General features: G+C 36.7%; 3 protein-coding genes, 1 non-coding gene and 1 pseudogene across 6 annotated transcripts; 2 read left to right on the top strand and 3 right to left on the bottom strand.

Moving 5' to 3' along the window:
- The first annotated feature begins 2,520 nt into the window (after positions 1-2,520).
- Positions 2,521-5,413, top strand: LOC121745609 (thiamine pyrophosphokinase 1-like). Of its 3 annotated transcripts, none has more exons than XM_042139579.1 (7): positions 2,521-2,714; positions 2,808-2,904; positions 3,487-3,559; positions 3,964-4,062; positions 4,233-4,482; positions 4,803-4,927; positions 5,149-5,413. In XM_042139579.1, the coding sequence occupies exons 1-6, from the start codon at positions 2,585-2,587 to the stop codon at positions 4,922-4,924; spliced, it is 771 nt and encodes a 256-aa protein (XP_041995513.1). In that variant the 5' UTR covers positions 2,521-2,584; the 3' UTR covers positions 4,925-4,927; positions 5,149-5,413. The 3 variants fall into 3 exon arrangements, with proteins under 3 accessions (XP_041995513.1, XP_041995512.1, XP_041995514.1); XM_042139578.1 differs by having other exon boundaries at positions 3,964-4,068; XM_042139580.1 differs by having other exon boundaries at positions 2,573-2,714; positions 2,803-2,904; positions 3,964-4,068.
- A 230-nt stretch (positions 5,414-5,643) lies between these two features.
- On the bottom strand, positions 5,644-5,717 carry TRNAV-AAC. The gene has a single exon. It is a non-coding gene; the product is annotated as a tRNA-Val (tRNA).
- Positions 5,718-8,214: 2,497 nt separating this feature from the next.
- LOC121742995 (probable U6 snRNA-associated Sm-like protein LSm4) lies at positions 8,215-10,595 on the top strand. The gene is made up of 8 exons (XM_042136159.1): positions 8,215-8,402; positions 8,531-8,569; positions 8,650-8,691; positions 8,951-9,049; positions 9,137-9,214; positions 9,750-9,789; positions 9,993-10,154; positions 10,342-10,595. Exons 2-8 carry the CDS (start codon positions 8,567-8,569, stop codon positions 10,362-10,364), a joined length of 447 nt encoding a protein of 148 aa, XP_041992093.1. The 5' UTR covers positions 8,215-8,402; positions 8,531-8,566; the 3' UTR covers positions 10,365-10,595.
- A 277-nt stretch (positions 10,596-10,872) lies between these two features.
- LOC121743019 (WD repeat-containing protein GTS1-like) lies at positions 10,873-13,690 on the bottom strand. The gene is made up of 8 exons (XM_042136192.1): positions 13,465-13,690; positions 13,170-13,377; positions 12,875-12,970; positions 12,647-12,721; positions 12,006-12,116; positions 11,706-11,797; positions 11,528-11,612; positions 10,873-11,405 (listed from the first exon to the last, which is right to left on the bottom strand). The coding sequence occupies exons 1-8, from the start codon at positions 13,596-13,598 to the stop codon at positions 11,046-11,048; spliced, it is 1,161 nt and encodes a 386-aa protein (XP_041992126.1). The 5' UTR covers positions 13,599-13,690; the 3' UTR covers positions 10,873-11,045.
- An 862-nt stretch (positions 13,691-14,552) lies between these two features.
- Positions 14,553-22,998, bottom strand: LOC121745670 (annotated as a pseudogene).
- Between the last annotated feature and the right edge of the window lie 4,914 nt (positions 22,999-27,912).

Here is a 27,912-nt window from a genome sequence, read left to right as displayed (position 1 = left end):
CACAAAGGCACCTACCCCACCGTTATACTCGAGGCCGTTGCCGACTACCGGCTATGGATCTGGCATGCGTACTTCGGGTCCCCGGCTCAAACAACGACATAAACGTGTTCCACCAATCCACCTCTTCGCCGAAGTTTTGGATGGTAAAGCGCCGGCCATCAACTTCACTGCTAACAACCGGCGCTATAAAATGGGGTACTATCTTGCCGACGACATCTACCCGAAGTGGCCAATCTTCGTGAAGACGTGCACCAGGCCTGTGAACGCAAAGCAGACTCTTTTTGCGCAGAAGCAGGAGGCTGCTCGGAAGGATATGGAGCGGGCGTTCGGGGTTCTCCAAGCGCGCTTCAACATTATCAAAGCCCCGGCTCGTACGTGGTTCATGGAGAGCATTGTCGACATCATGTATACGTGCATAATCTTGCACAACATGATTGTCCAAGACGAAGGACCCGAGGCGGGAAATTGGTTCGACCCTGAAGCCCCCGGAAGCTCAACTGCAAGTAGTCCGCCTCGAAGTGGAGTGCATCCGTCTATACAACAACGATTGTCTATTCGGGCAAGGACACGTGGCACTATCGCCCACGCCCAACTCCAAGATGATCTAATTGAGCACATTTGGGAAAACTTTGGCAACCGGTAGACGCACATCATCGCCGGTAGAAATTAAATTATGTATTTTTCATTTTTTAGGATTTTTAATTATGTTTTGTTTTATTGTTTTAAGAATGTAATGTTGTAATTTATTATATTTAATGAAATGTGTTTTTATTAATTGAATTTGTTGGAAATAAAAATAAAAAATGAAAATGAATTTAGAACATCAAAATATACAGAGTTGAACGACCTGACGTGGACTTCATCAAACAGCGATCGATGACGTTTGCTTTTTCTCATACGCATCTATTATAAATTTGGTTTGACTAAGATTTTCTTCCGTCCGTGGAATTTTTATGGTCAATAATTTGCATTTTAATTTCTAATATTTTAAATTATGTCTTTTTTTAATTTATTTTGCCACGAATTTAATTATGTATTTTTTAGGATTTTAAGTTGTATTTTTATTTTATTTAATGAAGTGTGTTTTTTATTAATTGAATTTGTTGGAAATAAAAATAAAATTTGAAATTGAATTAATAGTAATTTAAGAGACAAATAAGAGATGAGGGTTGCAGGTTCCATCCCTTATTTAAGAGATGGAGTAAAAGAGTACAGTGAGGCCCATGAATTGTAATTTAAGGGACGGATAAGAGACAGTGTTGCAGATGGCCTTACTCCCTCCGTCCCATAATAATAATTGTTACTCTTTTTCATTTCGTTCCGTCCCACAATAATTGTCATACTTCATTTTTACCATAAATGGTAAGTAAGTTCCACGTTCCACTAACTCACTTCACTCAAATTTTATTATATAATCAATATAAAAAAGAGCGTCCCACATTCCACTAACTTTTCCGATAAACTTTTCTTGACATTTCTTAAAACGCGTACCCATAATAAGACTGATAATTATTGTGGGGGCGGAGGAAGTACTCTAGATAGATTGATCGGACATAAATTTAGATATCATATTTAGACTTTAGCGGGAGATAGAGTATTAAAATGTTTGTAAAAGTATGTAAGTTATATTGTTTGGTATTTTGTTTTTTTCATATTAATATTAATATAATATTTTCTCTTTCAACTTAATATACAAAACAAAATCTATTAAAATCTCGTGTTATTATCTAAGTGTGACGTCTATTATAAGACGAGAGAGTAGGATATAATCAGTGGCAGAGGGAGAATAGAACAAGGGGCCTGAGTTCAACATACAACAGAGGGTTTCATTTTTATATCCGACTCCTTTGGTTTTGTAGATTTTTTTTATACCCATTACTAATGCATTTAAATATATAATGCCTCTAGTTTTTTATTAATTTTTTTTAAATATTCTATTAATATAATAAATTTCTTATCTTTTCATTAATTTCTTATAAAGCTTAATTCTTTTAATATATTTAATTTTTTATATTTTGTATTTGTCATGCATTAAAATTTTTAAACTGTTTTTTACTTGTTTTAAATTTATTTATTTTTATAATTTTTTTGGAGTAGTATTAAAGTGAAGATAAAAGTCAATTATGAAGCGCCAAATTAATATAAATTACTGTATCCCTAGAACAAAAATCTTGGATCCGCCACTGGATATAATGAAAATTATATTGGTATTTAGTGTGAGATATTAAAATATCCGTAATATGTAATCTATTGTTTAGTAGTATGATATACTATTAAAATTAAAAACTTAGTATAGATTATATCACCTGATGGGAGGTGGTATGTACAACACTACAAATCAAAATTACGAGCTACTAACAAACAAGGTTCGACGTTCTTAATAACATGAGTACTAAACATAACAACATGCTATATTAATATTAATATTAATGAAATATTTATTTATTTTTTAATGATTAAGATGATTTATTAATCTACTTAAGAAGTTTGTCAATTAACAACAGGATTCCTTTTCACGTATTCACATCATATCTCCCTTAATTTTCTAAAACAAAAACACTCTCATATTCTCCTATTCATCGCTATGGAATCATTGACTCACTCGTCTTCCTTCCTCCTTCCCAATCCGCCGGTTGACACTGCGGCGCTCACCTACGTCCTCGTCGTCCTCAATCGCGACCTGCCGCGATTCACCCCGCTTCTATGGAAGAACGGTGATTTCGAGCTCAAACTCCTCAGTGTTTTGATTTGTAAGTTTGACTTTCACGGCGGTTTTATTTAAGTGTGTGGTGTATTTTGTAGAGCAGCACAAATTTGTATCTGCGCCGACGGTGGTGCGAACAGGCTGTATGATGAAATGCCGCTGTTGTTCCCTGATGAAACCGCCTTAGCTGTTCGTCAAAGGTTCGATCAATATGTAAACCGTTCGATTCTCGTTTGATTTGAGCAATCTCAATTTTATTTCGCTTCTAGTTGCCTAGAGCTAATTCGTATTTTAATAAGTTTCTTAAAGTAGAAATTGTTAGCCTACTAAATGGTATTATACTGCGAGTCTGTGACTAGCTAAATGAAGTCATCTTTAGATTTGGGGGTTAAGGACTAAGGAACGAGCTATATAAGAAAATTAGAAAAATATGACTTAGTTTTTGGATGCTGTCTATTTTGGTGATGAGCTACAGCCTGAGACTGTATTGCGGAGACTGATTTTGATTTTGGATGCAGTCTACTTTAGTGAAGTGATATAAATCCTGGAAGAAATGTAGTTATTTATTGGCTATAATGTGATTTGGGATTATAGTAAGTATAAAATGTTTAACTTCTTGTGCACCATGACAAAATTAATTGGATATGTATATGTGTTTCAAGCACAAGCAGTTAGAGGCATGTTTCTCATTGTTGTAGGGTAAAAACAGAAATTTGAGTTTTCTGGAAAACAAGAGATGCCTGTTTCTTATGCTGCCCTCATTTGCTATTTGTCTGATCCAGGTATAAGCCAGACTTAATAAAGGGAGACATGGATTCTGTTAGGGAAGAAGTTTCACAGTTCTACAGAGCTTTGGTATGTTTATTCTTGTGTCCTGAATCTCCGTAACAGAATGCAGATCTTTTAACCAGGAGTATCTTTTGAGGATATAGATTATGCATCTTGATTCTAGTTTTGTTTCTTTGCTTGCTGAGGTGCTTGAAATCCACCTGGTAAATTGGAGTTGTTATATAAACCTTTAGACTGCTTAAGCTAAGCTTCCTAGCAAGATGGATGCAGTTAAATCTATACCGATCATGGCCCCATTTGTTGTCCGTCCTAATTTTTTTTATTAAGTTTACATGTTGCAAGTTTTGCAACTCAGCTTATTAAATGATTCATTTAAGTTCAGTGATCTAAGTCCGGTGCATATGATTTGTGTTTTGTGCATTTCATGAGAGTTGTATCATATGTACGAACTAATGTGCATTTAAATGCAGGGAACCAGGATAGTTGATGCTTCAGATGACCAGGACACAACAGATTTGCATAAATGCATTGCATATATTCGAGATTTACCTAATCTGGAGAATGAAAATGCAAGTGTATTACCTTCTACTTAATCATCTGTGTGGATATCTGTACATTTTGTTTGTTTGATTGGTTCCTATACCCTTCTTGTTTTAACTATCAGTAACATTGTTGGTAACTTGATTTGAATTGTTCTCTTTTTTCTGCTTTCCATGCCACTAACACATATTTCCACCAGACTTGTGTCCTTGTTGCTGGAGCACTAGGTGGAAGATTTGACCACGAGGTTGGCAATATCAATGTTCTCTGCCATTTCTCGAGCACACGGATAGTTCTTCTATCTGATGATTGCCTCATCCAACTTCTTCCCAGCAGTCATCATCACAAGATCCATATTCATCCCACCATTGAAGGACCGCATTGTGGTCTCGTACCCATCAGTGGGCCGTCCAAAAGTAGCACCACGACAGGGCTTCAATGGAATCTCTGTGAGTGTCTATAATTACATCCACTCTTTTCACATTGTAGGCTATTTAGTGGAGGATATCATGTCATTCCTTTTACCATGAGCATCAACTCTGCCATGTCTGGATACATGTTATTACTGTTTAGTATTGGTGACGTTACTCATCTACGGTAGTTATTTAATGCATATGTTGAGTGATCTGCTTTGCATACATATACATATACTTTGGGTTCGTGTGATGCTACAATCGAAACATAAGCTACAAACAGAGGAGTGCTTTACTTGCGTCTATCATGTGCCAAGTTTGAGCCTTATTCAGATCCATTGCTCTTGTATTTGCAGCTGATACAGAAATGAGATTCGGTGGCCTTATTAGCACATCAAACTTGGTAAAAGATGAAATAGTGACCGTTCGATCAGATTCTGATCTCCTTTGGACTATATCCCTCAAAAAGATCAGATGACTGGTGCGAGCTTACTGATATCACAAATTGACTGTCTTTATGAATTGCATTAAAAATTTCCTTCATGATTACTTTTCCATCTTTAATCTGTCATCTGTGTATAGTAACCTCAGTTATCATAAAGGCTAAGTTGGATGCTTGAAGATGCTAATAATTTTTCAGTCGTGCAAGATATTAATGAATTTTGCTGTTGTATGTTTATTTTATCGTTTCCTTGCATTCAGAAATACTAGTATTTGGCACTATGATGAGAATTGGTGAACGGAAGGGAAGCTATTCGTTAATTGGCCTGAAGATGATCGCGGAGAAGCTCTAAGAATATTCTTACAAGTGGAATTATTGTTTGAAGCAAGAAATTATTAGTGTATTAGCATGTGTATACTTAATATAAACGTTTATTCACACTTAGGATGGCAGATGGAGTATGTATTAATTACACCAATCAATCCATCTGCAAAGGTTGACGACAATACAAGTTTTTGTACTTAATTATCCGTCATTGAATTTGTTACTTTCTCAAACTAAGACAGAGATTTGTTTTCGGCAAAATGAAACAAAGGTCATTTTGTGTTGTTTAACAAATGCGGACCAAATCTGTAACGGGAAACATATATGTTGTGTGAGCGTGTCTGAACTCAGAAATCATTTAATTATGTACATAACAAAAAAACTCTGGAAAGTGGAAACCATGAAACACCAATATGCAAAAAAAGAGTAATTGGCTTCGCCCGGACTCGAACCGGAGACCTTCAGTGTGTTAGACTGACGTGATAACCAACTACACCACGAAACCAGGTGACAACGATCTCCCCAAAATTATACTCGATTATTGTTTGTTTTCCCATTGATCTAAATTGAATGATCCTTACCCAAAATGCAATACTGCCTTTGACTTTAGTCATTGTAGTATCCATAAAAAAAAGTGATAATGAAATTTTGCATTCAAATAGTCATATGGTATACGCATCAAAATTTTAATGTCTCGTGACTTTAAACATTCGTCTGCTAACAAAAAATTATATAAAAGCAAAAAATATAGTTGCTCAAAAGCTTGATGATGATGAACATTTGACCTCTGAGCATCATAATCTAATATAACTAAAACAATCGAAATTTAACTATTGTATATGCATTTACATCAATTAGCTATTATGTTTATATTTCATATATAATACTTATACTATAAGGCAAACTATATAAAATACTATTAAAAATAACATACACTCCCATTAATTGACCTTATAATGCATACTATAATGTAACCAATTTATTCGTTCGATTCAAAAAGAAAAAAAAAACTGTAAGGGTTGGTTGAAAATTAATTGTGATACAAAGATACACTAATCCAGCGTAATACAATCCAATGAAGAATGAAGAAATTAATCGGAAATAAACTGAATTGAAATTACAAAGAAGAATTCGAAACAATAAACCGTAAAGATGTGAGCCTAGTCGAGGAGTCCTCTTTCCGCAAGACGAGATACGCCCCGGTAGTGCTCTCGGTTTGGCGTGTCGTCCCCAAAGATAAAACGGCTTCGTCTCTGAAGTAGACGCACCGCTAGCAGCAGAGCTCCGGCGAACGGGAGTAAGGCGGGGGCAGAGCTTCGACGGGAAGATTATACAGAGAGGGAGAGAGCGTGTATGCAAGAATGCTTGAGTTTGTTGTATTTGAATGCAATGGATGCATGGCTATTTATAGGCCAAGTCCACCCGCAGGGGTTGCTGGAGTCAACAGACATAATGTCTGTCATCAAGGCCATTGACCGTAACCGCCGGGGGTTACTGACTGGTGCACTAGCCATTTTGAGCTGAAGAGACACGATGCATCTGGACACACTACACGACGGGATACATCATGGACCATCGGGGACCTTTTGTCTCCCGTTATGCGTCGGGGTCCAGTGGGGATCTGACGTGGACCGGGACCACCATGAGTCGGGTTCCGTCGGGAATAGCGTGAAGTTTGAGGTGGTTTAAAAGGAACTAGCGTGGCTTGAACCACGTTGAACGACCAGCTCCAAAGACCACCCAAAGACCAATTGCTAAGGCACAAGGCACACGGTGCGCCGCTCGCGGCTCGCGGGCGGGCGGCGGCGCGCTCGTTTCGGCTCTGTCAACCATCTTATTCCACGATAATTATTACACATAATAATTCATCTTATTAAATACTTCATCAGAGAAGTTTATCATCCCCGATGTGGGATAATTAATACTCCCTCCGTCCCGTGTTACTTGCACTTATTTCCTTTCTGGGCGTCCCAAGTTATTTGCGCTCTTTTCATTTTTAGTAAAAATTATCACCTACAGCCGCAATTGTTGACTTTGCTATACACTCATTCCTTAATCTCCGTGCCGAAAAGTAAACGTGCGAGTAGCACGGGACGGAGGGAGTACTTAGTTAATTAATCCCTTAGTTTTTCTCATAGCTCATTTCTAGTTTTATTATGACTAACTTTAATATATTATTTCTCACTCACCGGGAATCGGATTTGAGAAAATGAATATGCTAAGGTCATCTACTCGGAACGTAGATCGACGCTATTGCATTTAATTTCACAAAATTAAACGTCTTGTAACATTTATTATTAGTCAAAGTCATTTGACCAAGCACGATTACAACAGTAAGTATATAAGTTTTGATGATTTTGTAATAGCACAAGAGTGCGAGCTATTGACTTAAGAGCATTCACTATGGGGGTCGTCCGGCCGCCGTGGGGGACGGCTCCCATTGGGTCCGCCGAGCCGTTGTGGGAAGGGGAGGGGTGCTGATGTTACGGGCTTCGTCGTCCCATTTTTATATATATATTTTTAATTTTCTTCTATTTCTGATGAAAACGCTAACAAGTTAAATGAGTTAAAATGGGAGGCTGTTGGGAGGGTTGAAGGCTATTGTTGGCATGAAGAATTTTTGGAGGGTTGTGAGAGGGGCGTAACCACTATGGATGCTCTGGGTAAAGTACTATTTCCGTATTTGAAAAATAAAAACATTTGAAACGGTAGGAATTTTAATGCACAATTGATAAAGTAAAAGTAAAGAGAAATGAAAAAAAAATTGATAAAATAATTAGCATTAGTAGACTGTGGAGTCTACTTTTTAAAGAAAAAGTTTTTATTTTTAAGAAACAGATCAAAATGGAAATAGTTTTTATTTTTGACCAGATAAAATTTTAACTAGATAAAATTTTAATTGAGTAACACATAACGTTAGGGTAAATTGCACTTAGACATTTATCCATTTGCCAAAATTATTTGCAAAATTAACATAATGGAGTAATAGTAATAGGTCTAGAATTTGAAAGTCGTGAGGGTGCGCTCCATTACTTCTTCCTCCTTTACCAATCACCATAATTGGCACTCGTCGCACAGTAGAGATAGAGAGAGACAGAGGGTTCCGAGGGATCTACTGCTCCCGTTAATCAATTTCTTTAAACCCTCTCCATCGTTCGTAGCTTTGGTTTGTTTTCGCGATTCGCTATTGGTAACTTTGATTTATATCACCAATTAGTTCCTTTTTTTTCTCTTTACTTTTTTAAGTTTCTGCAATTTTGTTGGAGAATTTAGAATGTGCATCGCCTTCTAATGACTGTTATCTCGTCTATTTTGCAGTTTTATAAGTATTTATCAGTGCGAGAATACGAAAAGATGGTAAGTCTCTGCTCGCCGCTGCAGATTTAGGGTTTATGTTGGTTTGGGGCTTTTGATTGATTTATTTGGTATTTTTGCAGCTTCCTCTTTCGTTGCTCAAGTCTGCACAAGGACACCCTATGGTACAATTTTGTCCTATTCTGTGTTGTTTCTTTTCAATTACTAGACCAAAATCATGAATTTTGTCTGACCTGCTAAGTAACTATCTCTCCATCAGTTTCTGTTTCTTGAATTCTCACAAAAATATGTTTACATTATGTTTATTTGTGTATTTTGGGAACTATATGTTATTGTATTCATATCATTAATCCTTAATATAATAAAACTGCAACATTATGGAATATAGTTGGACTGAGTTTAGGTTTCTAATTTGTTTAATAGTTGGTGGAACTGAAAAATGGGGAGACATACAATGGTCACTTGGTTAACTGCGACACTTGGATGAACATCCATCTCCGTGAAGTTATCTGTACCTCAAAGGTACATGTTTTCAAGTCTTTCCTTGTTGAACGACTATGTTTCATAATTAGTCTAATCATGCATTTCAATGGTTTCAATCATATGTAGGACGGAGATAGGTTTTGGAGGATGCCAGAGTGCTATGTTAGGGGCAACACAATCAAGTATCTCAGAGTTCCGGATGAGGTATTCTTTGATGCATCAGTTTTACCGAAATTATTGTTTCTCATGATCCCATCAGTTGATGGTCTTCTATTTAGATGAGAACATCTGAATTGATCATTATCAGTTCTTAACGTTTCTGAATTCTTGGTTGAAACTTGCTTTCAAGTTTCAACTGTTGCTTTACCTTGTGAATGCTTCCTTATCAGCTGGTGGTTATGTTTTGGATGTCAATGCCTCCTATATTTTCAAGATGATGAGATATCTTACAGGAGCAACTAAATATCCTCTAGACAGATCCCTGCATATATGCAAGCCTGATAAGTAGAGTAGCTATATATGAACATTAGTATCCTCCTTTATACTTCCTCCTTCCCACTCTAAGTGGAGCATTTCCTATTTGGCACATGATTTCAAGTGATCCTTCACAAAAGTTGCTTGAATACTATACATGTCATACTCACATGGGTGTATTTATATTTTTAATTTTTAATATACTCCGTTGTTAGGTTTTCTTTGATATTATGATAACTTTTTGATGAACTTGACTCATGCTCAGGTGATTGATAAAGTTCAAGAAGAGACAAAAAGCCGTTCTGGTAATTCATTTTGATTCAGCTTTTAATTAAATTTGTTATTTATGTAGGGTAGCTCAAGACATGCAACGAAAAGAGTTAGCATTCTAGCATTTTGTTAAAAGAAATATAGCTCAACTTGTGTTCATTTGAATTTTCTTTTTGACTAAAGTATTTCATCCAAACATAGAAATAATACTTAATTGACATGCTATGCAATTTCACAGACAGAAGGCCACCTGGAGTAGGGCGTGGAAGAGGAAGAGGTGGGAGAGAAGAAGGCCCTAAACCAAAAGGTGTGGGCCGTGGTTTGGAGGATGGAGGAGGCCGGGGTGCAGGTGCTGCTCGAGGCAGGGGTGGAGTTGGAGGAAGAGCTGCTGGAAACAGAGGTGTGTCTTTAAGTCTGATTTTTGTTTTGTTTTTTCTCTTATGATTTAATGGACTTGTCATGTTTGTTTATTAGCCATCCATGGGTGTAATGCAATAGTACTTTATTTCACTTTGGTCAGGATGAAATGAAATACTATTATAAGTTCTACGGTGCACTGCTTTAATGATTTGCCTGTTTTGTGACAGGCGGTGGTCGAGGAGGCCGATGAAATTACAAGATTCACTATAAGTCTGAAGGGGTGTGTGTGGTCGTACTATTTTTTTAGACCACTTGCTATTTGGGGATGAAACATTCGACTTTCGACCATATTAGATTTTGTTACATGTTCAATTTCTCCAACGTGCTGTTATTAGTTGGACCTTCCTGACCAATACTATGTTAATCCGAGTATTCCCAGCCTGAGTGTGAATTTCTAATATTCTGCGGTATATTTGATAAATGGTGCGTCCCAACTTTTTTTAATTAAGTTCTTAATCTTCTGGCGAACAGATTAATTTACAATAACTAATAATCAAATACTGTAGTATTTGATTCGTTTATCTACATGATTTATGTTTAACTTATCTGAAAACGATACTCCCTCTGTTCCTTATTAATAGAGGCCGGCACAGAGTTTAAGAATAATGTGTTAAATGGATAATGAAAAAAGTAAGAGAGATGAAGAAATAATAAAATAAGAAAGAATTATTTTTTGTGCAAAAATAAAAATGACTCAATTAACTTGAAACTTTTTAAAATAGAAAAAATGACTCTATTAACATAGAACAAAACTGTGATAGAAGATGAAAGTAAAAATGATCATTTCACTCTCCCCAGATTTTTCAACGAATAGGAAACAGATGCATAAAGCATTAAAGATTACAACACAATTGACAAGGCTCCTCGTGTTCTAATAAGGACTATGTCTTTTCCTATGGATTTTATGCGATTTCTCGACCAATGTAGTAGATATCCAGGAGTGATTTGCATTTGGAGATTCATCCGACAACCAGCAACACATGCGACCATCTTCGCCTCCTGTCCAGCCAAAAATGCCTTGACTATTCATTCTGCGAGGCACATTCGACACGGGCAACACACTCCTTACAATGCCTGTATGGCCGCCTTGGAACACAGCTTCTGCTGATCCAATCGTCTTCGTGCTTCCAAATTTTACAGGGAAGTACCCAAAGGTCCCAGCATTTGTACCCCCAATCACCCATAGTTGATCCTCCTCTAGTGAATAGTGACAATCGACAAAGTAGTCCACCTGCCGCCAATTATTATGATAATTAGTCAGTGTATAAGTTATTGCCAAAAGGAAAGAAAGAAGAGTGAAAACTGCATTAGTGTTAAGGACAGGACACAGCAAAAAGGGAAAAACTTGCATACTTGATCTAGCGTCCAGCTCTCGGATGCTAATGCACGAGCATCAGCAAAGTTTGCCTCAGTTCTTGACTCATTCCAGTCCCAAACACTACGAGGAATATTAAAAGTAAGAAATTGCTATTGCTTTGTTTTTTTATATAGAATCAGATCTTGAGACATAAAGCCATTCCATAGAACATACCTCAAAGTTTCAATGTGTGTTAAGCACCACAATTTATCATTTGCCTGGCCACAGAATCCCACTTTTCCAATTGAAGTTCCCACATTGAAGACCTTCCATAATAGATATGTGAAGTATGAGTAAAAAATGTAAAGAACCATCGAATACATTAAAAATGTAACTAAGCTCAGCACATGAGATACTAGGACATTTCAATCAAGACGAAGTAGGTCATTAACATGTATAGCAGAAATGCATAAAGTTAACAAGCAAGCATGCAGAAGAAGGTAAACCGAAACTAAAGATGATTATCTCACTTACTGATAGCAAGTGATCATCATCATTTATCTCTCCACTGGTGTCAAACAGGCACATTAATCCATCAACAGAAGCAGATAGGAGCTTGTTTGGATGCCCAGGGACAAAGTGAACCTGCATTTATTGCATGCCTTAACTGAGAAATCCATACAAATATTGCCAAAAGAATTAATACTCACTCCCATCAATTCAATCCTGACAGAGAGAGAGAGAAGCATTCCCAAACATACAAAGGCCTAGTATTTCAAATTTCTCATGACAGATAACATATTTTAGAGACTGGTCCTATCAGAAACGAAACGAGGCAGTCTATATTTTCTCTACATTTCATTCAAGGAAAGCAAGAAAATGGTAGTGTTAATAGATGCTAGAAAATCACAAGAAGTTAATTTACTCCTGGATGATAATTAGCATGCATGTGCCTGTAATTAGTTCGGAGTTTTTCAGGCATTATGGACAATGCACAGTTCATCTTTATCAAGCCAATCTACTAGACTGTGACAGAGATTGCAAGTGTTCGTTCCTACTCTTGCTCTCTCCCTTTTCTGTAGTGGAAAAATCTAGGTTGGGTTGCTACAGCATTTATTTGCATTTCACTCACTACTAATTTTGCCTGGTCAAAAAAACCAAATGCCTCTAATTACCTGAGTAACGTCTTCCATGTGAGATTCCTCCAAGCATGCCGTCTGTTTCATTGTCCTCCAATCCCACAAAAGAATCTAGATATAGACACGCAGTGAATACCAACAAATTCAGTACATGAATAAAGGAAAAATGCCATAAGCAATGCAATCAGTCCCTCTAGCATGTTGTTATATGTTTCTACATTGATGTTACTAAACAAACGCACTTCTACAAGGAAAATTTAATACCTGAGACTTACATCCAGCCGCAATGAGATTACCATCAGATCCCCCAAATGAGAAGCTGAATACCTCCTCCGAAGGGCCTGCGCTTATGCAAGCCACCTGCATTTCCAGACCACCTTATTAAAACCTAAACCAAAACACTCACTTAGCCAAAATGACGCGTGGTGATTTAACCACAGAAACGTTTAGTTTCGCATAGAATCTGATATATAGCTGATCCAGGAAAAGAATTAGCTTCTGAAAATTATAATCCTAAATAAACAACGCTCATTTCACCACAAACAAATTAGAAAAAAACCTGCTGAAAAGACCTGGAATCCCAAGCTCTGATCGTGGAATCAGAGGAGCAGGAATACAGCACGTGCGGCGATGACGGACCTGCGAAGGAAATCTTATTGATCGTTGAAGAATGGCCTCTGCAGTCACCGAGATACTGCCCTGTCTGCGGCGAGTACAACTTCACGGCATTGGTCGAAAGCGAAACAGCAATCGACGTCCAATCGTCTCTGAGAAATTCAATTCATTCCAATTGATTTACTCAGCAACTGAACAAAATAGCAGGAAAATTGAAAAAATAACGAGAGAAGTAGTACTTGGCAACAATTTCGAAGACGTAATCGTCACCGAAGTTGGTTTGAATTGTGTTTTTCAGTGTAAATCGCTTGAAATTGTTGCTGGTTGGAGTAGAAATTTTTTCTTCTATTTCCATTTCTTCTACAATTTCCATGCTGTGCGTTTTTATTCTTTTTTTCTGATTTCGTGTTGAGCGTGGGTGATTTTTGGTTGAAGCTAGGGTTTTATGTCAGCAGAAACATCTTGTTCCATTTCTCCCTTTGGCAAATGCAATCATATTTAGTACTTCCTCCATCTCATCTCATCTCATCTCATGTGATTAATTTCTTTTCGGCAAGATAATTAAGAAAATAATATGTATTGAGTTAAAGTGGAGAGAGTAAATTATAAGAGAGAAAAAAAGTAAAAAAGATAAAGAGATAATAAAATAAGAAAGAGAGAATAAAATAAGATAGATGAAATAAAGTATGAGATGGTTGAAGTTTTGTTTTTAGCTAAAAAAGGAAATCAATCATTTGAGACAATCCAAAATGAAAAGTTGATCACTTGAGGTAGGACAGAGGAATTAACTTTTTTTGTGTCCACTCTGAACCAAAGCAAAGCTATATTTTTAATACTGTAGTTAATAAATCTATAGTATTGTATAAACTAAATTATTAATTATCTCATCTGCAGGTACTAAATTAAATAAACAAAAACTTTGGTACGCACAATGTAATTTCGCGGTTTTGCTGCAATTTTTGTATGAATTTTAGTAGATATGCTAATAAAACGATTTTATGACAATTAATCAGATAATTAGATAATTATTTATCTGCAATATGATAACATGTACTATATCAAACAAATAAAATGGTTGAACTAAGAAAAAATAAAAAAAAATGGTTCAACTTATAGTGTAAAATGTGATAGTACATTTTATTAAAATTTTCTTTTTTCACTACAAATAGATAGAGATCAATTTAAATAGATGATTAAAAAAAAAAAATTTGTAGATAAAGTTAATATTTCAACAACTCTGACTCCACATATCACTTTTTGAGTTTTAACTTGGTGAAATTTGTTCACTGTTGACACATGAAAATCAGTATATTAACACAACAGAATGTCCTTAAAAAATAAAGTGTTTCTTTATAGTAACACAAATTTGGTCACCATTCAATTATGTCATCCAATTAAACTCCATGAAAATCAGTATATTAACACAGCCTTTTTCTACATTCTAACTTGCTCTGCAACCACATATAGATGGACTCAAAAGATTAACCACCCAGTTCCCATTATTCTTCACCCCAAAAACATGTTTCCTAACCAAGTGTTCTTGTAAACTTTGCCCCGACTCTCAGGGCTCGCCTGGAGCTGCACCGTTAACCTTCTCTTCCGTCTTCTGAATCTCTGCAAATCAACGTAGTATTACTTGAGGAAAGGAAAACCCAATTGATTGCATATGCAGAACCATTCACTCATAAGTCCAGTTGGCATTATGAATGAGTTCAAATAAATAACAATTGGTGATGAAACATGTAATGCAATCAATCCCCATCACACCGAGACATTTAAAGTCCTATCACCAAAATAAGATCTTTCACAAAACTGCAACTTATAAATGTTTATCGGCTACATACTTCATACATTTACCAATTTAATGCATACACCAGTACTTAAATCACAGTACCTTCATCGTCACTCTCCTCAAGGTCATCTCCTACGGCATCATCATCAAGACCCATGTCGCCAAATTTCTGCACAACAAAACCAAAATTAATGTACATTAGAGCTTCCGAGGATAAACACGAAATAAAACTAAAAAACTTGGTGAATCCTACCGACAAATCCATTCCATCCAAATCAAGATTGCCGGGTCCTCCTGATAAAGTTGCAAGAAATACAATCACATCACTATTAATAGAACAAACCAAAGTAGTAAAATACACAAGCAAAAGAAGATAATCATACCATCCACATCAGCTTCAACCACCCATTTATCCCAGTCTACTTTCACATAATGTATCTTCTCATCTCCAAAACACAGAAAATACTCCTCGGACCAATGTTTATTTTGCTCTCCTGAAAATATAAACCAACTTCTTAGAGAAAAGAAAACTACAAATGGATGAGCATATTTGCAGATCATAGCAGATAACAGAGAAAACCAAACTAATAAAACCGATACCATTCTAGCAAAGGGATTACAACAACATTTTCCGCCAATAAGGAGGCCTTTGCATCATATTACCAACTTAACTAAAGAGCCATAGTAGTGCTATAATTCCTTTCAAAGTAAACTTAAACTACCAAAGTGTGTAAGCTCGAGTCAAAGTAGTGGACAACGACAACAAGAACTCAACAACGGACCTCTCACCATCAAGAAACCAAAAACCAAGCAGTGGCAAAAGCATCTCACCTCTACATTGATTTTATCAAGAAGATCAAGTTTGAGCTCATAAAGGTAGTTGTCTGCCCCACCGGAGGCAAATAAACTGATAGGAAAACTATGAAAGCAGAGCTGCGTTTAACAAGCGTGAAGGAAAAGAGTTTCGAGAAGGCTCGTGATCCTGCTAGAGCAAAAATTGGGGTAATTACCCCGTTTACAAAATGTTTTACATTTATTTCAATTTAGTATAAAAAGTATTAAGTTTACCTATTTCGTATAAAAAGTTACATTAATGTTTTAAATTAATACATTCCGTTAAATATTTTAAACACAGTTTGTTAGTTTATAACTTGTCCAACTTATCATCATAATAAAAGAATAATTAGAGATTTAATACAATTAATCACTCTAAAAAATAATAGTCAATATTAATTCTTCCAGCAATTGATCGTGATTTAAAAAAATCTTGTCCATCAATATACTCTATTTTTTTATTGTATTCTTTATAGGACACAGTATAAAATAAGTCCATATTTCATCTTTACAAAATGACTAATTTGAGCTTCAAACAGTCAATATTTAATTTTTACAAAAAATATTCAATATCTTTTTAATTGTATTCTCCATTGTTACATGAGAAAGCCTCGACAATAAAATGCAATTCGCTAATTTGATGGTGAAGAGTGGTGATTTTTTTCTATGTGTTTTTCATTTTTGTGAGTAGTAAAAATAACTGTGTTTGAAATAATTAATGGAAAGTTTTAATTTAAAACTTTTTGTACAAATTTGAAACATTGATAAAACTTTTTGTATGTACAATGTAATTGGAAGTAACAGTGCTAGCAATGACTTAACGGAATGTATTGATTTAAAACACTAATGTAACTTTTGTATGAAATATGTAAACTTAATACTTTTTGTACTAAATTGAAACAAAGGTAAAACATTTTGTATGAAACATGTAATTATCCCGCAAAAATTACACATTTGACGGATTTGCCCTTTTCGGGGAACATATATAGAAAGATTTTTATTCAAGTATTAGGCGAAATTTAGAATAATCTGGATTCTGCAAATTAAAATTTACCTCTCAACTTAATTTTAATACTAATATCTAATCAATTTTATATTTTTTTGGTGAAAGTAGATGTAGAATAAATAAGTGTTGTCGTTAGTCGTTACCATACTTTTAACCATTTCTTTAATTTGTGCGATGATAATTTCATTTTATTTTTGTGTTTTGTTGCATCTACTACCTTTCTCTATCCGTATTGTTCTTCTCGAATGTTTGAACATTCAATAAACTAATTCACCTTAGTAGAGTGGTATAAATTCCTTAAACAAAATAAAGAATACAGAATTGCTTAATTTTTAAATGTTTTACTTGATTGAGCCCAACCATTTTAAAGAAAGGGCTGAAAGTATGGGCTACTAAAACATTTCTATAGAAATTGTGGGTCTTTATTTTTCTTTATTTTTCTATAGAACGGGCTGAAAGTATTGTGGATCGTAATATTTTTTTCATCAATTTGTTATATGGAGTAGTACTATTACGTACCCTTTGCGTGTAAATAATACTCCTACTTACAATACAATCAATATAAAGTAGATTCTTTTGTTTTAGTTTATTCACATCCAATCGTTTTATAAGAGATTTATATCCAGCTTGTTGTTACATGGCATTAGATTAGATAGGATTATACTACTAAACTATCCGAAGGATATTAGAAATAGATAGCAATATAATATAGGTTGTCAGTAAGTCAACTTAAGATGTTATTTTTCACAAGCAATAATCTCCGTGCAAGATTTAAACTAGCTTGATGGCGATATCCCATTATTTATTTTCCTACTACGACTTTTCGTATTATTAAAATTTAAGAATTCATAACTTAAGCGTGTTACATGTTAAATTAAGTAGTACTAGTAGCTAATTAATTAGACGTGTATATCGATCGCATTGGTGCCTTCCTCAAATTATATTCATTATTAAAGTATATGATTGGAGCTCAATTTTGGGAAATGGGTTTGTGCGCTTGGCACAAGGGTTTTGAAATAGATAGCCCTGAATCGAATATGATTATTGTTGTGTCAAGTACATGGAATGGAAGAACCAGAAATCATACTTTATCAGTTCCACGACAACAAGAGTATGTAGTCCTTTCAATTCAATCTATTCCACTAAGTATATTTTTTTATTTTAGAAAATTTTCTCGCTCCATTGAGGCGTTACCTATTTTCTATTATCAATATTTTAATTTACTTTTTTCTATATATCTCTCTTACTCTATTAATTATGCATTAAATCCATTGTTTAATCAAAAATGCATATTCTCATGGGAACATAACATAGTATTCCATCCATCGGTAAAAGATGTCTTGTTTTTCCTTTTGATTTGTCCTATTAAAAATGTCACATTATATCTTTTTTTTAAATGTCTCTTAAGAGCATTCACAATAGGACGCCCTAGCCAAAAGGCTACCACTACGACTAACCAAAAATGTCTTTGCCACGTCACTAGGACTTCCCACAGCCCAGTAATAGGCTAACACTAGGACTAGCCGACGTCCTAGCCCTCCCGAGAAAAAAACCCCAAAAACAACAACGAAATGAATTGAAGAAAAATAACATAGAAAAAAAATGAAATGAGAATATGATATTTTAGAAAAAATTAATTAAAAAAAATCGGCTAGCCTATCGCTCGTCCGCGCAATAGCGCCCGTGAGCTCGTCCTACTTTTTCGCATCGCCCAATAGTGGACTAACGGCACGCCCGAGCTACTAGCCGGTGACTAGGGCGGGCATTAGTCCATTATTGTGGATGCTCTTACATTAGTACATATAAATATTACTCCCTCCGTCCCTGAAAATTTGTCACCTATTTCCTTTTTCTCTCGTCCCTAAAAATTTGTCACCTTTCACTTTTACCATTTTTGGTAGTGGACCTTACATTCAACTAACTCATTCACACTCACATTTTATTATAAAACTAATACTCCCTCTGTCCCATTAGAAATGAAACGTTTTCCTTTTTAGTCTGTCCCATTAAAAATGAAACGTTTCTAAAAATGGAAACAATACTCTCTCTACTTTTTCTTCTATCTTATTTTACTTTCTCTTCATTAACTCACAATACAACACTACATAAAATCCCGTGCCAAAAAGCAAATGTTGCATATTTAATGGGACGGAGGGAGTATATAAAAGTAGGACCCACGTGCCATCAACTTTTTCAACCCACTTTCTATTTTATTTCTTAAAACTCGTGTCGGGTCAAATGGTGATAAATTTTGGGGGACGGATGAAGTATACTTTTTCTTTTCCATTAACACACGTAATAAAACCTCCAGAAAAAATCACGAGTCATCTCATAAGAGCATCCACAACCGTGCTCTTGCCAGCGGCACGGTTGTGGGCCCGGGCGGTACTATTCATGCCTGCTCTCTGGCAAGAGCACAACACCCACAACTGTGCTCTTCCGCAAGGACGAGCACAATTAATATAAAATTCAATTACACAAAAACATTTCCATAATATTAAAATTCATTTAAAACCCACAATAAATATTACAAATGACAAATAAAATTAAACATTGCATAATTAAAATCCTAAAAATTAAAAATTACATAATTAAAATCCTAAAAATTAAAAATTACATAATTAAAATCCTAAAAATTAAAAATGACACTACTCGTTGCCGAATTTCGCCCACATGTGGTTGATTAGGTCTTCTTGTAGTTGATTGTGGATTCGAGTATCGCGCATTGTGTGTCTTGTCTCGATCCTCTGGCCAACCGTCGTATGCTCGCCTCGGCGTAGGGGAGACCTCGCTGTTGAGCTTCCGGCTTCGTCCTCGTCGTAGAAGCTAGCCGCCCTCGGCCCTTCGTCGGCTATAATCATGTTGTGTAATATAATACACGTGAACATGATGTCGGCGATATTATTCACGTACCACAGCCGAGCCGGGGCCTTCACAATGTTGAATCGAGCTTGAAGGACCCCGAAGGCTCTTTCGACATCTTTCCGCGCTGACTCTTGACGCTGCGCAAAAGAACCCGTCTCGGGTCGTGCGGGTTGTGGAGCGTCTTCACGAACGTCGACCACCTTGGGTAGATACCATCGGCGAGATAGTAACCCATGCGGTATATATTTTCGTTGATGGTGAAGTCGATCGCCGGTGCTACACCATTCATCACATCATTGAAGAGTGGTGACGAATATAGCACATTCAAGTCGTTGTTGGATCCAGCAACGCCGAAATATGCATGCCAAATCCATAGGCGGTAGTCGGCGACCGCCTCAAGGATAAGCGTTGGGCCGCCGCCTTTGTGACCGCTCAAGTGTTGCCCCCTCCAAGCAGTCGGACAATTCTTCCACCTCCAATGCATGCAGTCAATGCTGCCAAGCATTCCGGGAAAGCCATGGACTGATTCATGAAGACGAAGCAACCGTTGGCAATCATCAGTGGTGGGTGCTCGAAGGAATTCATCCCCAAAAGCAGAACGAACGCCCTCGCAAAAATTCTTTAAACATAGGATTCCAGTGGACTCACCGATATGCAAATACTCGTCGAACATGTCGGCCGTTTGCCCAGTAGCGAGTTGTCGGATGGCACACGTACACTTCTGCAACGCCGTGATACTTTGCCGGCCGGCTGCATCTACACCTGTTTGAAAGTATTCAACACGTGCGGACAATGTGTTGACAATTCGCATGAACAAGCGCTTTGACATGCGAAAACGGCGCATGAAGTAATCTGCCGGAAACCGCGGCTGGTCGGCAAAGTAGTCGGCAACGAGCCTTTCGTGGGCTCCCTCCCGGTCACGATGGATGTACCGTCGATTTGATCTGGTTCGTTGAGGAGGAGGAGCAGGGTATTCGCCACGACATATGCTTCGTAAGCGGCACGATGTTGTTCGTAGTATTCTTGTTCTTCGCGTTCCGCTTCCACCATAATATGGGTGAAATCCATTTGAGATTTTGAGTGGGTGATGAATGTGTTGATAGTTTGTATGAGAATTATGAATGAGAGATGAATGAGAGATGATTTGATGTGATAAATGGATGATGAATGTGTGTATTTATAGATGATTTTGGGGAAAAAAAAATAAAAAAAAATCAAAAAAATTCAGAAAAAACGGGAAAAAAACGGCCATATTTTTGGGATTTGGAAAATATATTTTTTTTATTTTTTAGCATTATTTATAATTAAATACCGATTTTTAAAAAAAAAATAAAAAAAAGTTTAAACACAACGGCTATGCCGTTGACGAATGGGAGCGCGCCACGTGTGCGTCCGCTGGCACGGACGTGCTCGATACATCGAGCAGCGCCGTGCCAGCGGCGCGGCTGCAGCGGCGGCGGTCCTGCGCCTTGCCAACGGCGCGGACGGCGGTGACGTCTTTCACCACCGCTGCGGATGGTCTAAGCGTGATTTTGTGGGAGGGAGGGAATATTATTTTAAGTGGAAATTAGTACCAACTATTGATGTGAACGGTGGAACCTTTCTCTATGCATGACCAGAGATAACTATGACGACTGACTAAATAAGTGACAATCTTGATGCCTCGACATTTGGATTACCCTTTTTTTATAGGACAGATGAATGGTGAATTGATGAGGTCAGAAATGAATTGATTGCATGAAGACAAGTGATATCAGTCTTTTGTTTTTTTCAGCTACTAATCCGTATAGTTTTTCCTTAGGGACAAAAGGTGATTCGCTCACCCCAGGCGCCCCCATAATCCGGCCCGACATTGCTATGGAGGGGTTCAAACACGGTACCTCAGCGGCCCATTAGGTGGGAGGAACTTACACTGGTAATCAGTACACAAGGAGCCACCACAGTAGTGAAACTCCCACACTGCGGCTACCAGCATTCGATCCTGTCTGCTTAGGGACAATCTACCACCCAGGAACCAACTGAGTTAAGCCCATGCGGGCAACCGTATAGTTTTTCCTTTTCTCGTTGTGTGTTGGTAGAGTTGGATCTCCCCTCCCCGATTGTCAAGTACTGTAGTATTTTCATTGTGGTACGCACATGCTCTAAAGTTCTGTGTACAATTACTTTTGCTATCAGAATCAGAGTGCTGGAAAATAAAATTGCCCCAACTACCACTATTCACCTACCCCTCTTCACCACAAAACAAATCATCTAACCAACCCCAACTTAATACATAGTCCACCTTTTTAATAAAAATGAGGAAATGAATCTCACTTTTATATATTTCTTTATAATAGAATATGAGTGCAATAATGAGTTAGGTGAATACTTGGACCCCTTACCTGAAATAGAAAAATAATAAATGAAACTTTAAATTATGGACATCCCAAATAAAAAATTGGAATATTATTTTAAGAACAGAAGGACTACTAGTACTAATAATTAGTAACATATGCATTTCATGATTGGTTTTTGTTATACATTATGGCACTGTCACATTTTATAATTAGCATGTACATATATCGGTTGAATATCTAATTATTATTATTATTATTATTATTATTATTATTATTATTATTATTATTATTATTATTATTATTATTATTATTATTATTATATAAAAGTACAACTAACTAGATATTGTATCTCAATTTTGTATATAGGCACTAGTGATTTAAGATATTTGGCGCACACGGCAGGCACACATACAATAATAACTTTGGGATCTTAAAAAATACTCAACCATCAAAAGAAAATAATTTAATTGTGACGATATGGAGGAGTATATAATTACAACTCCATGGGTTTCCATGAATAGTCCATTTTCCCAAAATTCACGTGTTCATTTAATATATGTTCGTGGTTCGTCCATGAATAGTATTTTCCCAAAATTCGCATATTTATTCATTATATTAAGTTGTAAATTGAAAGAATATATATAATCTATATGATGCGTCTCTTTCGATCAATAATTTGTTGCATGAGGTGAAGTAAGTGCATTATTAATTTTAGAATAAATATGTATTTGAAGAAAATAATGATGAAGAATATAGAGACTATATATTTACCTATGGGATTTAGTTATTTATTTTACAATATCACGCCACCGACACAACATAATTAGCGTTAAGCTATAATTAGCTGAAAGTAGGGTCGATGCAGTCAATATTGCATGATACTATATTTTAAAGTACTCGTTCTGTCCCGCAATTACCTGTCATTAGTTTTTTTATCCATTTATTAACGAGTAAAGACCAAAAGTGGTCCTAAATATATGACGATTTTACACTTTTGGTCCTGAGCATTATCGTTTGAATTATTGCATCCCGAACAAATGAAAACAATACGAATTTGGTCCATTTTGGATGGAATTGTTAAAAACTAACGATCAACGGTTGTTTAAATTATTTTGAGTGGATTATAATTTCAATTAGAATATTTAATTTTTTTTCTCTACGCTCTCTTCTCTCCCTGTCTCGTTGATTTGAAAAAACCTAGCAATCAAATGCGCCGCTGGCGGGAGCTGACGGCAAACACTAGGGTGGTGTCGTAAGCGACGTTGTTGTTCGGGTTCTACATGGCGTGGTGTGTCTGGTGGAAGATAGGCCGTCGGAGAAGCCATGGACTGAGACGAGAGAGAAGGGAAATCTGAGGGTGAGGGGCTTTAATTCAGTTAACACCAGTTTCTCATTCGGATGATGAAATTTGATGATTTTTATTTCAGTTTTCGTATATGTTGATATCTAGATTTTTTTATCAATAAATACATCAAAAAAATCTCAATATAATGCATGTAAAATCTCAATAAAACTGTGTTGATATTTTCGTGTACTTGTGTCTCATGTCATTATGTTGATATTTGTAATACACTATGTTGATATACAAAAAACACGAAAAATTATGATATGACAACAAAATGACGATCTTATACTTTTGTTGATATTTTGTCTACTATAGAAATTCGTAAGATTTAATCTCATCCACTCATTTTAAAATCTAAGGGTAGAGATTTGATCTTGATCTTGGATTATGATGCTATAAGCAATATAAGAGGACCCATATATATAGTATTTATATATAATACAATTGTTAGTTGGAAAATTTTATTTATCATGCTCATATATATATAATGAACACATTAAATTAAATTTACACCATCCATTGTGTAAATTTATTGAATTTGGATTCCAAGTTTAGCTTATATTTCTATGTTCGAAAGTTGATTTATTATTGTACTTGAATGCGAGACATGAAGTTCTACTTAATTCTTGGTGTGAACGTGCAATAAATGATGATTCGGGGTTAATGAACTAATGCTGAAAATTCGTATATTTAATACGATTGACCTCCATTTGAATCCAGGCAACGCAATCACAACTACTACAATTCCAAATCCATACAGACTTCCAACACTCGCTAAATCTACATAAATTATAGTACTCGTAAAAAAATAATCACTCACGTGATCAGCGCAACGCTATATTATGATGAAATTCAACAACTAATTAATTAGTAGCAAGTAGCAGCTGGCCAACTTTGTATACAGAGTCCAAATTATACTTTTTTGTCTTAGAAAAAAATGACTAACTTTTATTTGTTTTTTATATAGAGTCCAAATTACTACTTCATAGGGGATATGTATTAAATGATTTGTTTAAATAATTGGTTAAATTTATACTACAAGTTTATAGAAGAATCCATCCTCATTCACCTGGTCCATGTATATCGCTCTATCAAAGAGGAGGTGTCATTGGTGACATCAAGAACACCAATAGCATATTCAAGATTTTCAACAATTTAGACATGATTAAAAATTAGTCACGCACAGGGAAAACAAGATTCCACCACTGGGTCACCCATACTTGTTTGTTTATAAAGATAACATTACTAAGCGGTTTTTGATATATGAATGCATTTCCTTATTCTTAAAAATGAAATATTACATCTTTTGTGGGACAAACTAAAGTAAACTGTAACATAAGACGGATGGAGTATATTTTTAGTCGGAACACGATATACTTGCAACTTCGCCTACATGGAGATCAAATTTGAAAAGACTCTTAACATGAACACTCTTAACCTTTGATGGATGGAAATGGAATGTATAATGATTATGCATCTTGCTATAAATTTCATGATGCTGATTGTTCTTTTAATATATTCTATGTTCATAATTCAAGTTAATGTGCTTGTGGGTAATCCAATTGATGACAGGGGAATATAAATTTTAGTCATTTTTATATACTATGCAGTATACTTATAATTTACTAGTAACCACCGATTTGTAATCCACTCCTTGACAAGACACCGCAGTTTCCCGGGTCCCACCTATTTAAACCGACGTCAGCAATGACGTGTTTTCGTATCTATTATGTCACGATTCATGCATTTCCTTAAATTACTACTCCTTAGGGCATCACTAACCCCGTCCCTATTTCCGGCCCCAAGTCCCATCCACGTCATCATTCCTCTACAGTTGCGGCCCAGGCCCTAACTGCTGTAACCCTGCAGGTTGCGGCCCGGGCCGCAACTAATAAATGACACTATTCACAACTCCAACCTATTTTGAAAGTAAAATAAAAAACGCTGAAAATTTATAACACGGAAAATTTAATTTCATCGAATACTGCAAAATTACAACATATAAATTTTCAAACTGAAAATAAAATACATAAAAATATAACGTCAATGCTGGAAAACGTTGTTGCGAGTCCAAATTTCTTCGATTAGATCGGCTTGGAGGCGAGTGTGTTGTTCATCTTGGCGCATCGCAGCTGAACGAGCCATGACATTGCGGATGTCGTGAGGAAGGCCCTGCACGGGCGGCTCGGTGACAACGTAGTTGCTCCCGGTGCTGGCGAGCGGATCGTCGCTCCACAAAGTGACGTTATCTTGCTCGTCCTCAACGATCATGTTATGCATTATGATACATGCATACATTGTGTCGGCGATGTTTGACCGCTGTCAACCACGGGCCGCTCCCTTCACGATAGCCCACCGCGCTTGGAGGACTCCGAATGCACGCTCGACATCTTTCCGAGCCGCCTCTTGCCTTTGGGCAAACATTGCCCTCCGATCGGTTGTCGGAGCTGTGATAGTCTTCACGAACACGGGCCATCGAGGGTAGATCCCGTCTGCCAGATAGTACCCCATACTATACCGACGGTGGTTGGCCGTGAACTCTACGTTCGGTGCTCGCCCAGCACACAAGTCGTTGAACAATGGAGACTCGTTCAACACATTGAGGTCGTTGTTGGACCCCGCGACACCAAAGTAGGCATGCCAGATCCACAATCTGCTCGGCAACGACCTCCAACACAATCGTGGGATGTGTGCCCTTGTGCCCGCTAGTGTATTGTCCTCTCCAAGCCGTTGGATAATTCTTCCACTGCCAGTGCATACAGTCGATGCTTCCAAGCATCCCCGGGAAGCCGTGGGCCCGCTCGTGCATGTCGATCAACTTGCTAACGTCGTCGGTCGTTGGCTTTCTCAAGTACGTATCCTTGAATGCTTCGACGACTGCCCGACAGAATCTAGCGAGGGACTCCCGTCCAGTAGGCTCGCTTACATGGAGATACTCATCTAACATATCTGATGTAGTTCCGTAAGCGAGTTGACGAATGGCAGACGTGCATTTCTGCAACGTCGATATACTTTCCCGACCCACAGCATCGGTAGTTTGGCAGAAATACGGGTCACGAGATACAACGGCGTTGACAATGCGTATGAACAAAGGCCTCCGCATCCGGAACCGGCGACGGAACATCTGATCACTCCATCGCGGATCTCTAGAGAAATAATCCGTGAAAAGCCGCAAGGCAGCTTGTTCACGGTCTCGGTGAATATACATCCGGGTACGTGGTACCCGGGTTCGTTGTTCGTTCCAAGCTTGAATAGCAGCTTGGAAGCGTTCAACTTCGTTGTTCATTTCTTCTTGGATTGCCGGTACCGCCTCTCCTAACACTCGGGTCAATTGATCTTCGAATATTCTTTGACGAGGAGGCATTTTTTCGAATTCTAGGAAGAGATTTGAAGTTGAATGTGAAGTTGAATGTGTATGAAAATGGAGTAGTATTTATAGAAAAAATTTTCGAATTTAAAATAATAAAAAAAATTGGTTGCGGCCCGGCCCGAGGACCGTGTAACGCTGGACCGGGACTCGCCAGTTGCGGCCCGTCACCGTGCAACGCCGTCCCGGGCCGTGACGCGGGACGCTCCCCAGGCCGGGAACGCGGCCCCGGGACGGGCCTGAGCCGTGCCGGCCTTCCGTGTAATGCATGGGACGGGCCGGGACTCGCGATTTGCGGCCCGGCCCATGGCGTTACGCATGCTCTTAAATTCCTTAATTTTTTTTATTTAGAATTTTTAAAAAAGTACTACTACTCCTGTTGTTCTTGATATGAATGTATGAATTAATTTATTGTCATTTATAAATTTTAATCACAGTATATATTATGTTTAATAAAATATATAATACTTCCTCCGTCCTTTATTAATTGTTAACTTTTTATTATTTTCATTTATATCTCATTAATTGTCTACTTTTACTTTTTACCATAAATGATAAATATGTCCCACATCACACTAACTCACTGTACTCACATTTTATTACACCTATAAAACTAATACGGAGTATACAAAAATAAGATTTATATTCCACTAACTTTTAACTCATTTTTCTTTGCATTTCTTAAAACTTACTATGATGGAACTAAAGTGAACAATTAATAGAGGACGGATGGAGTAGTAGTATTACATATCTATTTCTATTATCTATATGAAATACTACATCCGCCCAAATTATGTTGAGTCGTATTCCATTTTGAGATGTATCAACTAAATTGAGTCATTTAAAAAAGTGATATAGACACCTAATATCATGGAACTTCCAAAAAGTTGGTTTTTTCCCACAAACTTTAAAATTGATAAATAATTTCACAAACTTTATCCCGAGTTTTTTATTTCCCACCAATGAAAAAATTCCGAAAAATAATATCATGATACGAATTTATTTTCGTAATTTATCGACAACAACTTCAAGAGTTTTAAGTTTTTCAATCTTTGGAAAGAGTTTTTCTTGAAGCACATCCTCCAAATTTGTTCTTCAATGTATTAATATAGACATAATTTTTTCATTTGTGGGAAAAAAAC

Source organism: Salvia splendens, chromosome 8, assembly GCF_004379255.2.
Source record: "Salvia splendens isolate huo1 chromosome 8, SspV2, whole genome shotgun sequence".
NCBI lineage: Eukaryota > Viridiplantae > Streptophyta > Magnoliopsida > Lamiales > Lamiaceae > Salvia > Salvia splendens.
This window is presented reverse-complemented; position numbering and strand designations above follow the sequence as displayed.

Excerpts from the sequence above, each read along its gene's own strand:
- LOC121745609 (XM_042139578.1), top strand. The coding sequence starts at position 2,585 with ATGGAATCATTGACTCACTCGTCTTCCTTCCTCCTTCCCAATCCGCCG. Across the intron at positions 2,905-3,486 it reads GCCTTAGCTGTTCGTCAAAG|GTATAAGCCAGACTTAATAA; the intron begins GTTCGATCAATA and ends TGTCTGATCCAG. Across the intron at positions 4,069-4,232 it reads TGGAGAATGAAAATGCAAGT|ACTTGTGTCCTTGTTGCTGG; the intron begins GTATTACCTTCT and ends TATTTCCACCAG.
- LOC121742995 (XM_042136159.1), top strand. Across the intron at positions 9,050-9,136 it reads AAGTTATCTGTACCTCAAAG|GACGGAGATAGGTTTTGGAG; the intron begins GTACATGTTTTC and ends AATCATATGTAG. Across the intron at positions 9,790-9,992 it reads AGAGACAAAAAGCCGTTCTG|ACAGAAGGCCACCTGGAGTA; the intron begins GTAATTCATTTT and ends GCAATTTCACAG.
- LOC121743019 (XM_042136192.1), bottom strand. The coding sequence starts at position 13,598 with ATGGAAATTGTAGAAGAAATGGAAATAGAAGAAAAAATTTCTACTCCA. Across the intron at positions 13,378-13,464 it reads GTCTTCGAAATTGTTGCCAA|AGACGATTGGACGTCGATTG; the intron begins GTACTACTTCTC and ends TGAATTTCTCAG. Across the intron at positions 12,971-13,169 it reads ATTCCAGGTCTTTTCAGCAG|GTGGCTTGCATAAGCGCAGG; the intron begins GTTTTTTTCTAA and ends CTGGAAATGCAG.